The 17,015-nt window shown below is 36.8% G+C and overlaps 1 protein-coding gene across 2 annotated transcripts; it reads right to left on the minus strand.

Annotated features, from left to right (window-relative positions):
- Nucleotides 1–608: 608 nt before the first annotated feature.
- Nucleotides 609–16,740, minus strand: LOC106025677 (zinc finger protein 709-like). Of its 2 annotated transcripts, XM_063233817.1 has the most exons (4): nucleotides 16,603–16,740; nucleotides 12,951–13,002; nucleotides 5,110–5,236; nucleotides 609–2,952 (listed from the first exon to the last, which is right to left on the minus strand). In XM_063233817.1, exons 3-4 carry the CDS (start codon nucleotides 5,141–5,143, stop codon nucleotides 1,820–1,822), a joined length of 1,167 nt encoding a protein of 388 aa, XP_063089887.1. In that variant the 5' UTR covers nucleotides 5,144–5,236; nucleotides 12,951–13,002; nucleotides 16,603–16,740; the 3' UTR covers nucleotides 609–1,819. The 2 variants fall into 2 exon arrangements, with proteins under 2 accessions (XP_063089887.1, XP_063089886.1); XM_063233816.1 differs by lacking the exon at nucleotides 12,951–13,002.
- Between the last annotated feature and the right edge of the window lie 275 nt (nucleotides 16,741–17,015).

The raw sequence follows: 17,015 nt of genomic DNA on the forward strand, positions 1-17,015 counted from the left end.
TTTACAAATTACATGAATGTTAAAATAGAAGTGAAAACCAAAGGCCACAGAAAACCAACTGGGACTCATGGCCCAGTGTATGTGATTAAAGATAATCAGCACACCCCACAAACATCAGGCAGTGGTCCTGATGAACAGTGAGACATGCCATTGTGTAAATTCACAATTCAGTAAAACAGAACACAATCTGACTCATAATTTAGCAAATTTCCTTTTTTAAAGTACTGACAATTAAAATCTTATTTTTTCCTTCATGACATTAGTTAAGTTTCACAGGGAAAAGCAGTAATAATTACAAAATATATAATGGGATCACAGCCTCAAGAAATAAAATAAAGGCATTTGTATGATACATAGAGTAGCATCCTTTTTCCCATATGAACTCCACAGTTAAGAAAAATTCCTTTCAAAGTATGGTTACTCATAAATCATAACACATTTCATACTTTCTGGAGACATTAATATAATTTGTGATGTGCTTCTAGATACAAGTTATGGTTCTGTCAGTCTGGGGCAATCAGAAATTCACAGTGGTATGGCTTACTTTTGGTACATGTGGGGAAAACTAATAGCAAAGTAAAGATGCAATATAAAAATAACAGGTAAAATTCTGATGGTTAGAAAAACAAAGATTTACTTAAATGACAAATATCTGCTCCAGTGAAAAACAAAAACTGGCAACATAATGTACATAGTATGATATCCAGTAATGTTAGGATATAAGCAGTATCTCATCACAACATGAAAAACTTAACATCCATTAATGTACAAGTTATGTGAAAAGAACACAACTTTGTCAAAAACGCATATTCTGAGCTTCCATAAATGTTTATCTTAATGTCAAATACAGCAACAATTTCAGAAACATCATTTATGACAGAAAATGAAGCATGTACATCAAAGGATTAGAACAAATGCAGTGTTAAAATTACAATTCACAAAAAAATACAAAAATTAAGTTTTAAAGACAAATGCTAAGTACATAGAAAAGACCCATTCTAGAAAGTGAAAAGTACATTTCAGTTTACTATCTTTAATTAAAATATTCCATGTTGAAGTACAAATGCACTTTAAAATGTCTAGATAGGCACAAGTGATTAACTAAAAACCATACCACATATGTATTTGAGGAGAGCTCCACTTCAGATTTGTCATTTCTGGAAAATTTATGAAGAAATATTGACATCAAAATTTATATTGATTATTTCTTCTGGGTTCCTTGGTATTTTTAAACTAAACATAGATCTAAACAGTCTGACCAATGAGGCTTTTTCTATGTATCTCACAAAGTGTGTGGACTGGCATATTTCTCACATTACTAGTCCACATAGGATTTCTGCCCAGTGAGCTTTCAAATATATAACAATCATCATGTGTGCTGAGAGGATTTCCATAATGCATAGGATTAATCTCCAGTGACAGTTTCTTCATGTGTTTCACTTTCACTCTGGCTCCTGAAAGTGTCCCCACAATGCTTACATAGCCAGTGTTTCTTCCCAGTGTGAATTCTTTCATGTGTTCTCCAATGACTGTATGTGGTACAACCTATGCCACATTGCTTACATACATAGGGTTTCACCCCAGTGTGAAGACTTTGATGTATTTTACAGTATCCTTATGTGGTGAAAACATTCTCACATTCATTACATGCATAGTTTTTCTGCCAAGTGTGAACATTTTCATGGGTTTGACAATGAGAATTTCTGCTGAAAGCTTTCCCACATTTCTTAGATGGTTTCTGTGCAGTGTTAAGTTTTCATGCATTACACAATATATACATGTGTTGAATGCTTTCTCACAGTGCTTACATACACTGGGTTTATCTCAAGTGTGAACTTTCATGTTGCTTACAATGTTCACCTTGCATACAAGCTTTCCCACATTGCTGACATACATAGGGTTTTTCTCCACTGTGAATTCTTTCATGTGTCTTACAATTTCCACGTTGGGTAAAAGCTTTCCCACATTGCTTACATACATAGGGTTTCTCTCCAGTGTGAATTCTTTCATGATTCTTACAATCTCCACATGTCGTAAAACCTTTCCCACATTGCTTACATATATAAGGTTTCTCTCCAGTGTGAATTCTTTCATGTTGCTTACAGTGTTTACGTGTGGCAAAAGCTTTCCCACATTGCTTACATATATAGTGTTTCTCTCCAGTGTGAATGCTTTCATGTTGCTTACACTGTCTACATGTGGCAAAACTTTTCCCACATTGCTTACATACATAGGGTTTCTCTTCAGTGTGAATTCTTTCATGTTGCTTACAGTATGGAAGTGTGGTAAAAGCTTTCCCACAATGCTTACAAATCCAAGGTTTCTCTCCAGTGTGAAGTGTTTCATGTTGCTTACAGTATGAAAGTGTGGTAAAAGCTTTCCCACATTGCATACATACATAGGGTTTCTCTCCAGTGTGAATTCTTTCATGTTGTTTACACTGTCTACGTGTGGTAAAAGCTTTCCCACATTGTTTACATACATAGGGTTTCTCTCCAGTGTGAATTCTTTCATGTTCCTTACACTGTCTAAGTGTGGTAAAACCTTTACCACATTGTTTACATACATAAGGTTTCTCTCCGGTGTGAATTCTTTCATGTTCCTTACACTGTCTAAGTGTGGTAAAACCTTTACCACATTGCTTACATACATAAGGTTTCTCTCCAGTGTGAATTCTTTCATGTTGCTTACAGTGTCTATGTGTGGTAAAAGCTTTCCCACATTGCTTACATACATAGTGTTTCTCTCCAGTGTGAATTCTTTCATGTTCCTTAAAGTGTCCACGTGTGGTGAAACCTTTCCCACATTGCTTACATACATAGTATTTTTCTGCAGTGTGAATTCTTTCATGTTGGTTACAATATCCATGTGTGGCAAAACATTTCCCACATTGCTTACATACATAGGGTTTCTCTCCAGTGTGAATTCTTTCATGATTCTTACAATCTCCACCTGTGGTAAAAGTTTTCCCACATAAATTACATACATAGGGTTTCTCTCCAGTGTGAAGTCTTTCCTGTTTCTTAAAATCTCCACATGTGGTAAAAGTTTTCCCACATTGCTTACATACATAGGTTTTTCTCTCCAGTGTGAATTTTTCCTGTTTCTTACAATATAAACATTTGGTAAAATCTTTCCCACAGTGCTTACATAAATAGGTTTGCCTCTATTGTGATATTTTTCATGGATCTGAATATCAGAGTGTGTCTGTTTCTTTCACAACCATATTATCTTCAGGAGTATAAAGAAATACTTTTTATACAGATTCCAAGATGTGTGTCCCCATCATCTCCCTACCTTGTCATTTCTGTAAAGAAATAAATCACATATAGGATTAATAACTATATTACTAAATTTTTGTTGGATATTTGAACAAAACTGTTTGCAGTCTGGCTGTTTGAATCCCCACTTTATATGTTTCAATTTTGTGTCTGAGCAACTATTTTTAAGTGGATAATATGTAATCATCAACTAGTTATTATTTACTGTTTATTTTTTTCTTTGAAAGTAGTATAATTTCTACCCATTTTCTGTTTTGTTTAGTCTTTCCTTAAGTAAAATTTAAAAACAGAAAAAAAATCACATTTAAATGTGTCTCTGTACTAATGACTGCATTAATGACAAGTTCTGTTTTGATGCCAGGTAAGAAATTCTGACAATGAAGGAAGGGAATGCCTTGCAAGATATGTTGAAAACAACCATTCCCAAAAGAGTGGTATACATTTGGTAATCTTAAAATTTGGTATATTTTGAAATGCAAAACATTTAGCTTCACCTTGGGCATGGGTATATATGTGTATCACATATTGATCATTCTGATATTTTTCCCCCATCACCATCTCCTTTCTTTCCTTAACCTGTACTTCCCTTATCCAAATGTTCAGGCTTACTTTTCTGTATCAAGTCTCCTGCATTTGACCCCACAATTTATATTTTGGTTTGTCATCTAAAAGAAACCCTGTGACCTTTTACATTTTGTAGCTGAACTAATTCACTGAACTTGATGGGAGGAACAACCACCTATTTTTTATGGCAAATGACATTACATTATTTATTTTTCACTGATTATATAGCATTTATTTTTGTTTTGTTTTGTTTTCCATAATTGAAATCAGCTACAGGTATCAGCACCAAATCTCTAGCTTCTTTATTTTAAGGGATTTTCACTGGTGATTAAGCTGTTAAGTTTGAATTTGAATTTGCCATTCTGCCATCAGATTCCTAGAGTGCTGGTGTACATGAATGCACAATCATACAGAGTCTATTAACATTTTCCTTCTCCACAAATCCAGTGATAGATAGCTAAGTTGCTTCAAGGCCTCATCTGTTATAACTTGATCTGCTTTGTGTATGACTAAGCATCTATCTGTATTTTATGTCAATTTTGACTCTTTTGAAAATATAATTCAGGAGAATATGAGGGGATCAACTTCTAGAGACAATTGCATACTGATTTTCAGAGTGACTTCACTTAACATTACACCATTCTACTAAGAATTTTAATCAGAATGGATTGATTCCCTTGAGAATGGCTTGGAAACATGAGCATTCATTTATGTTTCAAATTCTGCTGCAATCTTAGCAATTTTTGATCACTGAATGTGTTGTATTCACATGTATACATGGGTAGGTAAACTGAGAGCAGGATCCTATCAAAACTCAAAGTGTATGCTTTCAATACACATCTATATGAAATTTCATACATTTTCATGATGTAACTTTCTGATTATACTTGCCCTAGCTTATACATCTTTGGAGAATATTACTGATATTACATTGAATGGTGCCTCAATTCTTTGGCTGTCAATTTTCTACTCACAAACTAACTCCTGAGGAACATCTCTGCTCCATGTGAGTGCAAATTACCTTAAATATCTCCAGTAAATTTTGCATTCTTTTTCAACTTTCTGGTTATCCCTAAGTCCTCCTTAATACCAGGATTCCTTTTAGTAATACATGCAAATTAATAAACTTTGATTAGATTTATGATATAATGCAGGTCTGAGCTACTTCTCAAAATATATTCACATTCATTATAATGAAAGAGCACTAATGACCAACAAAAAATATTCTCTGATAGCATGAAAGACAATCAGATAGCATCCTTACCTATAGTCACCATGTTCCTAAATGTTTCCTCCATCACATTTCTGTAGAGCTTCTTTTGGGATGGACTCAGCAAAGCCCACTCCTCACTGCAGAAGTTCACAGCCACATCCTCAAAGCTCACTGCCTCCTAAAGGATCATACATATATTTCTCAAAGGAAGGTTGAAACTCAAGCCTGGGATTAAATACTCTCATAAAAATCTGAATCAAAAGCAAAGTGTGGTCATAAATATCTTTAATCCCAGCATAAACAAGCTGAGACAGGAGGGCTGCTATGAGGTCAGGACAATTCTAGGATCCATGTGGGGTCCAAATACAGCTGATATACATAGTGAAAGCCTGTCTCAATAAAACAAAACTAAACTAAACAAATCTTATTTCCATGTCTTGGTCATTAATTTTGTGTATATACACACTTTTTGACACAGTAATTTTGATGCTAGATTGCAACTTATTGCTAATGTAATAGCTAAAAATGAGCACTGATTTTTGTGCTTAGTCCCTGCAAAAGTCCCTGTGCACTGTCTCTAAAGCAGAGCTCACAGTGGGAGCCTGCAGGACTAGCATTCACAAGTACAGAGGCAGACAAATATCTCTTTGATAGACTACTGATGATATCTCTTCAAATCTCATTTAGGCCACTGAGTCCTTTTGTTCTTAATATACTTGAGCAGCATTTTGAATTTGGTTTCACAGAACAAAACATAAATAACATCAAATATGGTACATAAATAGTAACTCAAATGTTCATGGGAAACTGCTGTATGTAAACATTATGTAAACAAGGAAACCAGGGCCAAGCTGCAAATTAGAGGTATAGCTCAGTGTCACCAAGTGATCACCTTCAACTCAGATATAAGAAATATATCTTGGGACGCTTATGCAGGAGAACTGCCTTGAGTTTGAGGCCAGTCTTAGTTACAGAGCTGTCTGAAATAGAGAGACCCTGACTGAAACGCCTCACAAAATGAAACTTGAAAAGTGACTGCATAAGACACTTTTGGTTTGTTTTCAAAAATTATAGCCATATAATATAGTAAAATTCCAACATTCAATACTTTCTGAGGAACAATGTTGATATCTTCCATAGTATACAGAAAACACATTGCTGTCTAGTTAGCTCAGTAGCATGAAAGCCTGCCTGGAAGGCATGAGGTCATGAGGTCAATCCATGTTTTAAAAAAAAAATTCAAAATTCACCTTCATGACACTGGGGCATAATCAGAGAAAATCAAAATTAGATATCAAGTATGGAACACAAAATTCATGGGTTGACAGGGATGTGGAAAACTGATTGTTGCCAGAGCTGGTGTTATTTACCTCAAGGAAGAAATCATAAGCCAACATGAACTTCATGCTTACCCTAAGACCTGAATTTCAGTGAGGACACTCTCTGTGGTATGTCCTGCTATTGGCACCCTGCATCACACCAATCACTTCCACATCCTTTCAATGCTCCTCTGATCCACCCTAAGCAGAAAACCCTTCATGCCTAACTATTTATATCCCTGCACAATTTCTATTTAAGGCATTTCCTTTACACCATCTAGTAAAGTCCATTGCAGAGCATTTCCATATTTAAACAATGTCTATGATCAACTAAGCTATTAAATCAGCAATGACACCCATATTCCTTTCCATTCAGAAGGACATCAAGTGTATATGCCCATGCAAATCACTAAATTTAGGCTGTTTTCAATAAGGATTTAACAGGCATCCCATTTTGGAATTTGTCCTTGGCAAGCACATTTTACCTTGCCCTTGCTAACACTTTCATATCTACTTCATTTTTCTCAAAATTCAAAACACTATGTCTGTTCTCACAAACCTAGTCTGTGAGCAGCATAAATAATTAAGTATATTCAGAAGATTTTGGGTGGTTCTGTATGATAAACAGGAGTTCACCAAGTGTTTGGGAAGCCTTCCTCCACTGAGGCACATCACTACACATCTCTGAATACTCAGGACCTTTGCCAACACCTGTCATGAGGAAGGAAATATGAAAACATACTATAAACTTAGGCGATCACTAAAAATACAAAAAAGCACAAGTATAAGGAGAGCCTTTGTGGCTATGAGGCCCTGCATTACAGACATTAATAAACTTCACACCCTTAAGAGATGCTCTTCCCTGGAATGAGAGCAGAGACCAAGCTCAGCACTGCTGCTCCAGCAACAAAATGCATCTGAGTCAGGGTCTCCCCAAGCTCCCTACCCTGCCCACTATTGTGGAGGTGCCAGGGCAGTAGAGAATTTCAAAGATGATACTAGAGTCTGTTGCTCTCATAGTGAAATCAGGTTTCTGGGGACCCAGAATCACCCTTGCCCCTAGCAAGAGTCAAAAGGGACAGTGGATGACTCATGGCCAATGCTGGAGGACCTCAGGAGCTGAAGCTAACTAAATACCTGAGGCTCCAGACACCAGAACTGCTTTTAACCCCTTGTAACTGGTTTTTCCCAATTGCACCCTATTTCTGGGATCCCCTCTACAGCCTCACCATTCCATTGCTAGAGGGTCTACCAGGTTCTTTGCTAATCAGGCCACAGGACATCAAAACCACTAAATGAGATCCAGCAACCATTCTGCTCCCGGTTTTGTGCTCAGAATAGGTAAATAATGCCTAGACACTGGAAGAGACCCAAGAGACCACCTGCCATGTCCCTCTGAATTGGACAGTTCTAATAGCCCACCTCTTCAGCACTGATTGACTACTGCTCCATGGCCCTCCTTCTGAGTCAAGAATAAATTGGGAAATGACCCCCTCCCTGCAAGAGACTATCCCAAATGATAGACTGTAGTGCAGAGATTTCTGGAGTTGGCTGTCTTCTACAGTGGTGATCTCACCTCCACCGTGCATTATTTCTACCGAAGAGCGTTACCTCAGGCTTTTTATTTCCAAACCCATTTTATCTCAAGGATAAAAAGAAAAAGTAAACTAAAACTGAATTTCAAAACATGTCAATCAGAAAGCAACATTGGCATATACATTGTACACTGTCATCCCCAGATCATTCACCCAGAGCACAAGACATTTGTATTCAATTTTCTGAAAAATACTGTTATGGGAAGCTGAGTTAGTTAAATATTGGCAGTGAGAAAGGGTTAGGTCCTCTAAGGAGCCCATGCAGAAGTGCAGATACCTTGCAACTATGGAGAAAATGTACACCTCCTGCTATGGGCCAAGCCTCAAAACAGATGAAGCAAATTCATCCATATCCTAAGGCTTGATATTCTAAATAGTTCCTATCATCCTGAGGAAGTCAGGAGTCAGCCTCCCAACCTCCTAAGGAAAGAGTCATTGCTGCCTAAGAATGCCTGCTTTCTATGAGACTCGTTTCCCCATTTGTTCCCAATTTAATCAAGTTTATCTGAACTATTAATTTTATTGGCTACCATAGTTCTGTCCCATTTTATGCCCATCTGTGTTGTGAGTTCCCAGTTGTCCCCAACTTAAACAAATCTCATCACATGATTTTACTCTATAAACATCCTGGAAAGGACAGTCTTGGCCAAACCACTCATGACCCCTTTTCTCTCAGACTACTTTCTTTCTCACAAAAAGTATATTCTACTCATGACCTCTGTTGTTCTTAAAATTTATTTTTTGAATTCAGACAATACAACTCATACCAGACAGAGTAGATAAGGAGTTTCATTCCCCTACAGCAATACCAGTATAAATTTTTCTCTTTCTTGAAGTCAAAGAAATCAATAGTGGGTTGTATTCTACAGTGTTGATCTCACCTCTTAAGGGACATTTGCACTGAAGGGCTTTATAGGTGACTTTAAGTGCTGCTTCTGTTTTCTGAAAGAGAACTAATCTGTAGTTTTGTTTATATCTACAATACATTAAAAAATGACTAAAATCTTGTCTTGGGAATTGTTTACCACCATGCATGAAAGAAGACACATAGCCAAAATTCTTTATTTTCATTTCTTCATTCAAACTGAAGGATGTACTTGAAAGAGTTTTGCCCTAGAATAAATCACAGGACATCATAGTGGTAGTTCATCTGGGTGAAAGGCCAAATCAAAAATTCAAATTGCACTAGGTGGGTGCACAGTGTCCCTGAGGCCCAGCTTGTCTGGAACTGCGGAGTTCTGAGCAGGAAGAGGAGGGCCACTGGTTCTGTAGGCCCAATGGCTTGGGGGAGCGCGGTGCCAGAGTCTCAGTAGCTCCAAACATAGAAGGGGATTTTCAACAGATCCTGAGGAAGCTTTCAAATAACACTTGAAACACAGAAATATAGGAAAATGACAAAACAAAAGACCAAATTACAACCTCAAACATCCAGCCCATCTCAAGAAACCCTAGGAGTGATGTATATAGAAGAAAATATATCCCACACACCTCATATATCAGACACAATAGCTACTGAAATTGACAAGCAACTCCAGGAAGCTTTAAAGAAATTCAAACTCAAAATAATCTCCCAGATAAAAGAAGAAATGATAAAAGAAATGAAAGAGATTCTAAATATATCTAAAGAAAACACAGATAAAAAATTGGAGGAACTAAACAAAAAGATAGAATCCTTAGACGAGCAATATAAGAAACAAACAGAATACATAATGCAGATGCATAGAGATATACAGGAAATAAAAAACTCCACTGAAAGTTGTAAAAACCACCTTAATGAAAGTGAAGATAGAATTTCAGACCTTGAAGACAGAATTGCAGCTAGTGAACAGGAAAGGAAAGATCTTTTGAAAATAACAAGGAATCAGGAAACAACAATTCAACAACTGCAAGACGATGCAAAGAAGAATGATAGGGATTAATGAAAGAGAGGGAGACAACATGAAGGATGTCAGGAGGATATTTAGAGAAGTAATAGCTGAAAATTTCCCAAGCATGAGATCAGAAACTGACATCAGGATCAGTGAAGCATATAGAACTCCAAACAGTCATAACCAAAATGAAACTACACCCAGACATATAATAATCACCATCCCAGAAATCCAACACAAGAATAGATTATTAAAAGCTGTCAGAGAGAAAAGACAGATCACTTATAAAGGAAAACCTATCAGAATCACAGCAGACTTCTCAGCACAAACGGTAAAGTCAAGAAGAGCATGGCGTGAAGTATTCCAGATCCTAAAGCAAAATGATTTCCAACCAAGACTGATATATCCTGCAAAACTATCATTCAAAATAGATGGTGTAATACGATACTTCCATGACAAAGAACAGCTGAAGAACTTCATGAACACCAAACCAACCCTGCAAAAAATATTGAAAGACAGTTTAGATACGCAAAGGAAAAAACCACTAAGCAAAGCAAATAATTAAACAGAACAGAAAGATAAAGATGCAACAGCAGAGAGATAACATTCCTACAATTAACCAGCATTTAACAGTAATAACCATTAATGTAAATGGTCTCAATGCACCAATCAAAAGAAACAGACTAGCAGAATGGATCAAGAAACAAAATCCAACCATATGCTGTTTACAGGAAACTCATCTAACCCAGAAGGACACTCACAGACTGAAAGTCAAAGGATGGAAAACAATTCTTCATGCAGCAGGAATCCAAAAAAAGGCAGGAGTAGCCATTCTGTTTGCAGACAATGTGAACTTTAAACCAACAATGACCATAAAGGACAAAGAAGGTCACTACATACTCGTAAGGGGAAAAGTCCAAGAGGAAGACATAACTATCTTAAATATATACGCACCAAACTCCAGAGCACCCAGTTATATAAAACAATTATTAACAGAAATGAAAACTCAAATTATCAGTAACACAATTGTAACAGGAGACCTTAATACACCACTGACACCAAGGGACAGATCAACCAGACAGAAAATGAGCAAAGAAATAACAGAACTGAATCATACCTGTGAACAAATGGGTTTGATAGACATATACAGAATGTTCCACCCAACAACATCAGAATACACATTCTTCTCAGCAGTACATGGATCATTTTCTAAAATAGACCATATATTAGCTCACAGAACATATTTAAGCAAATGCAAAAGAGTTGAAATCATCCCTTGCATATTATCGGATCATAGTGCTCTGAAATTAGAAATTAATGATAAAAGATACTGCAAAAATTCCACAAACACATGGAAACTGAATAACACACTCTTGAGTAATCAGTGGGTCACAGAAGAAATTAAAGAAGAAATTAAACAATACCTAAAAGAAAATGAAAATGCAGATACAACTTACCGGAATCTGTGGGATGCAATGAAAGCCGTCCTGAGAGGAAAATTTATTGCACTGAGTTCCCACATCAGGAAAACAGAACGAATACAAATAAATAACTTGATGCTATGCCTCAAACAGCTAGAAAAAGAAGAGCAAGTCAAGCCCAAAACCAAAAGAGAGGAAATTATAAAAATCAGAGCAGAAATCAATGCAATAGAGACTAAGAAAACAATCCAAAGAATCAACGAATCAAAGAGTTGGTTCTTTGAAAGAATAAATAAAATCGATAAGCCTCTAGCCAACCTTATTTAAAAAAGGGAAGAAAAAGCTCAAATTCATGCAATAAGAAATGAAAAAGGAGAAATCACTACAGACCCAATAGAAATACAGAAGATCATCAACACCTATTTCGAAAACCTCTACTCTCAAAAGTTTGATAACACAGAAGAAATAGACAGATTCTTAGAAGCATATGAAGTACCAAAGCTAGATCAAGGGGATGTAAAACTGTTGAATAACCCAATCTCTGCTAATGAAATTGAAAATGTAATTAAGTCTTTACCCACCAAGAAGAGCCCAGGCCCAGATGGATTCACTGCAGAATTCTACAAGAAATACAAAGAAGACCTAATGCCGACACTCCTCAAACTATTCAATGAAATTGAAAGGGAAGCAATCCTTCCTAAGTCATTCCTGGAAGCAAATATTACTCTAGTACCAAAACCTGAGAAAGACCCAACTATAAAAGAGAACTATAGACCAATCTCCCTAATGAACACAGATGCAAAAATCCTCAATAAAATATTGGCAAATAGGATCCAGCAAATCATCAAGAAGATTATACACCATGACCAAGTGGGATTCATCCCAGGAATGCAAGGATGGTTCAATATATGTAAATCAATAAATGTAATCCACCATATCAATAAAGCCAAAAATAAGAATCACATGATCATTTCTATTGATGCAGAAAAAGCCTTCGATAAGGTCCAACACTTATTCATGATAAGAACTTTACAGAAAATTGGAATAAATGGTCTTTACCTCAATATAATAAAGGCCATTTATGACAAACCAACAGCCAGCATCATACTAAATGGCCAAAAATTGAAAGCCTTTACTTTAAAATCGGGCACAAGACAAGGATGTCCTTTATCACCACTCCTATTTAATATAGTACTGGAAGTACTAGCCAGAGCAATTAGGCAAGAAAGAGAAATAAAAGGGGTAAAGATAGGAAAAGAAGAAGTTAAATTATCATTGTTTGCAGATGACATGATACTCTACATAGAAGACCCCCTAAACTCCATTGAAAGACTCTTAGATACAATAAATAAATTCAGTAATGTGGCTGGATACAAAATCAATACTCAGAAATCAATAGCATTCCTATACATGAACAACAAAATCACAGAGAGGGAAATAAGAGAAACTGCACTCTTCACATTAGCAAGCAAAAAAATGAAATATTTAGGAATTACTCTTACGACAGAAGTGAAAGACTTATACAGTGAAAATTATAATACACTGAAAAAGGAAATTGAAGATGATCTCAGAAAATGGAAAGACATCCCTTGCTCATGGATAGGAAGAACAAACATTGTGAAAATGGCCATTCTCTCAAAACTGTTATACAGATTCAATGCAATCCCAATAGAAATACCATCAACATACCTTATAGATCTAGAGAAATCACTCCTAAATTTCATCTGGAACCAGAAGAGACCTAGAATCACAAAGGCAATTCTAAGCAGCAAAGACAAAGCAGGAGGCATCACAATCCCTGACTTGAAGTTATACTACAAAGCAGCAGTAATAAAATCAACATGGTATTGGAATCAAAACAGAGCCGAAGATCAGTGGAATAGATTATAAGATATAACCACAACTACAAACACACTCAACCACCTTATCTTTGATAAAGGAGCCAAGCAGGTTCACGGGAAGAACGACAGTCTCTTTAATAAATGGTGCTGGAAAAGCTGGCTCTCCATTTGCCGAAAACTAAAGCTAGACCCATGTCTATCACCATGTACTAAATTAAAATCTAAATGGGTCAAAGATCTGAGTATTAAAACAGAAACACTAAATCTATTGGAAGACAAATTAGGTAGAAACCTTGGAGACATAGGAGTAGGTAAAGAATTCATGAACAGGACTCAAATCGCACGGGAAATACTTCCCAGAATCAATAACTGGGACCACTTCTTATTAAAAAGTTTCTGCATGTCAAAAGAAATCTCCAGCATAGTGAAAAGAAAACCCACAAACTGGGAAAAGATTTTAGTGAACTTTCTCTCAGACAAGGGCCTCTTGTCTAAAACATATAAAGAATTAAAGAAACTCAGACCTCCAAAATTCAAAGATCCAATCCAAAAATGGGCATCTGAGATGAATACGCAATTCTCAGATGAAGAAATGCAAATGGCAGATAAATACATGAAAAAATGCTCAACATCATTGGTCATTAGAGAAATGCAAATTAAAATGACACTGAGATACCATCTCACTCCTGAAAGAATGGCCAGGATCAAGAAAACCAACAACAAATGCTAGAGAGGCTGTGGGGAAAAAGGAACTCTCCTGCACTGCTGGTGGGAGTGTAGACTGGTACAGCCTTTGTGGAGATCTGTCTGGAGATTTCTCAAAAAGTTGGGACTGGAAATCCCATTTATTCCAGCTATTCCACTTCTAGGCATATTCCCAGAAGAACTGAAAGCATCATAGCACAGTGATATATGTGCACCTATGTTTATAGCAGCACAATTTGTAATCGCCAGATCTTGGATACAACCCAAGTGTCCATCAACTGAGGAATGGATAAAAAAGTGGTGGTATTTCTATAAAATGGAGTATTATTCAGCTATAAAGAAGGATCACATTGAGATATCTATCAATAAATGGGCGCAGCTTGAGACCATACTCATAAGTGAAATAAATCAATCTCGCATGTGTGAATACCGAATAGTTTCCCTAATGTAATGATTCAAATATATAAAAATATGTGGTAATCATGATTCCCCATTAGGTGGCCTTGAAGCCTTATAAAGTTTTCACTCATTAATTAGAAAGGCTTTATTCTGGGCTTCTTGATATGGAAATATTTGAAGCTAGAGTATATGAAGTTTTATCCAAATATTTCAAGGAAAAAGACAGACACTATGGTAACTACTATTAAGTCGGGTTATATGGTGGTGAAGTACTAGGTTGCTGAAACAGTCATGCTTTGACCTCTATTGTTATATTGTTATGTCCTGTTTTATCTCAATCTCCCCCTTATTCTTTTAAAAAAATTAGTCATTTCTTATGTTTGTCTTAATTAAAGAAAAAATTTAAATAATTAGGATATATAAATAGTAACTCTTTTTGATTTCCTATTAACTTGTTTTGAAGTCCTGTAATACTCCCACGATCTTGTTTTGACTGATTAGACTCTGTTCCATTCTATATGATAGTATCAAGTTTGAAGACATAGGCAACTACTTTGAAGGCAATAAGATTCACTAAGATACCCATTCTGGTTTGACTATTGTCTTCTTTGGAAGTCCTGTAATGTTTACAATGCCTAAGTTTTATTGGTCTTGTTCTCTACTGTTTTGTCCAACTTTATAATATCTAATGAGATAGACAATTCTTTTTAAGGAAACAAGAGACAACGTTGATAACCATTGTTGATAACCTTGTACTCTGTTCTACACCATGTGCTATGTCTATCCTTGGTTTTGACTGACAGCTTTGTTTTGCCATATTTGACTGTATTCTCTCCCCCCCCCAAAAAAACAAGTAATAAGCACTAAGGAGTAATAAAATCCAAAATGTGTAAATTTTGTTGTAAAAAAGAGAGGGAAAAAAAAGAAAAAAAAAGAAAAAGAGCTCTAACGGATATAACAGCAAGTGTGTTTAGGGGTGTTAATAAATAGCTGACTATATCAATGTTTTTGGATCATTCAACACAGCTGTTTGCAGTCTCCCTGTTTGAATGTCCACTTTGTATTCTTTGATACTGTGATTTTAGCAACTATTTTCAAGATGATAATATGTAATCTATTAACAGGTGATTTCTTACTGTTATGTTTTGTAGTTCTGTATTATGTGTACCCTTACACCGCTTTGTTTTGTTTTGTGTTTTTCTCTTTTTCCTCTTAAATAAAAAAAAATTCAAATTGCACTTTCATGACACTGGGGCATAATAAGAGAAAATCAAAATTAGATCTCAAGTATGGAACACAGAAAAGGGTTGACAAGGATGTGGAATACTGATTGTTGACAGAGCTGGTGTTATTCTTCTCAAGGAAGAAATTAGAAGCCAACTTTAACTTCATGCTTACCCTAAGAACTAACTGACTTTCAGTGAAAATCCTCTCTGCTGTAAGTCCTGCTACTGGCACCCTGCATCCTGCCAGTCGCTTCTATATCCTTTCCATGCTCCTATGATCCACCCTAAGCAGAAAACCCTTCATGCCTAAATACTGATATCCCTGCACAATTTCTATTTAGGGCTTCTCCTTTCCACCACTTAGTAAAGGCCATTGCACAGCATTTCCATATTTAAACAATGTCTATGATCAGCCAAGCTGTTAAATGAGCTGTTAATTCAGAGATGACACCCGTATTCCTTTCCATTCAGAAGAATATCACGTGTATATGTCCATGCAAATGCCTTAATTTTAGGTGTCACCTAAATAATTGTGTTCACAAATTCTTTTGCATTATTCTGTATGATGAACAGGAATTTACCAGGTGTTTGGGAAGCCTTCCTCCACTGAGGCACATCACTACACATCTTTGAATTCTCAAGACCTTTGCCATCACCTTTCATGAGCATGGAAACATGAGAACATTGTATAAATTTAGGTGATCACTATAAATACATAAAAAGCACAAGTTTAAGGAGAACAGTTGTGGCTATGAGGTTCTGTATCACAGACATTTATAAAGTTCTGGCTTCCAGATCTGTTGCTGACAGGAATGAGAGCAGAGACCTAGCTTACTACAGCTGCATGCAGCTCGAAACTACATCGGAATCAGGGTCTCCCCATGTCCCTTCCTGTGCCCAGACTGTTGGAGGAGCAGGGCAGCAGGCGATTTCAAAAATGGCATTGTGGCCTGGTGGTGTCACAGTGATGACAGCATTCTCCGGACCCAGAACTGTCCTGGCCCCAGCGAGAGGTAAAAGGGACAGAGGATGAATCACTGCTAGCCCTAGAGGACCTCAGAGTCTGAGGCTAAGCATGCAGGCTCTACACCGCACAGCTGCTTCTCACCACTTCTAACTGGTCTCAACCTGATTCCACCCCATTTCACTGCTCCCATCCCATAACATCACCATTCCGTAGCTTGGAGGTCTCCCAGGTTCTTTCTAAGCAGTCCACAGCACACAGAAGCCACAAATCGCGGTCTAGCAAATATCTAGCTCTCCCTTTTTTTGCCCCAGACTCGCAACTGACTCCATGACACCGGAAGAGACCGCCTACCTTAGCCCCGCTGATTGGACAGTTCTTACAGCCCGCCTCTTCAGCACTGATTGGTTCCTGCTTTTCTGCTCCTCTTCCCCACCAATAATTACAGGAAAAAAACCCTACCCTATAACTGTGGATCCCCAATGAAAGATCCTGGAGACTACTGGGGCTGGCTGTTTTCTGCAATGTTGACGTCAGCTCCTCTGATGGGTATTTGCACTGAAGGGCTTTACCTCAGCCCTTGTTTTTTCCCCCAAACCCATTTTATTTCAAAGATAAA

This window comes from Cavia porcellus, unplaced genomic scaffold (assembly GCF_034190915.1).
Source record: "Cavia porcellus strain 051 isolate PalLab524CR breed Dunkin Hartley unplaced genomic scaffold, mCavPor4.1 scaffold_23, whole genome shotgun sequence".
NCBI classification, from domain to species: Eukaryota; Metazoa; Chordata; class Mammalia; order Rodentia; family Caviidae; genus Cavia; species Cavia porcellus.

What these genes read in the sequence shown, in the direction of transcription:
- LOC106025677 (XM_063233816.1), bottom strand. An exon ending in TAGGAACATGGTGACTATAG is followed by an intron (nt 2,953 to 5,109) that starts GTAAGGATGCTA and finishes CTTTTACCACAG; the next exon opens with GTGGAGATTGTAAGAATCAT.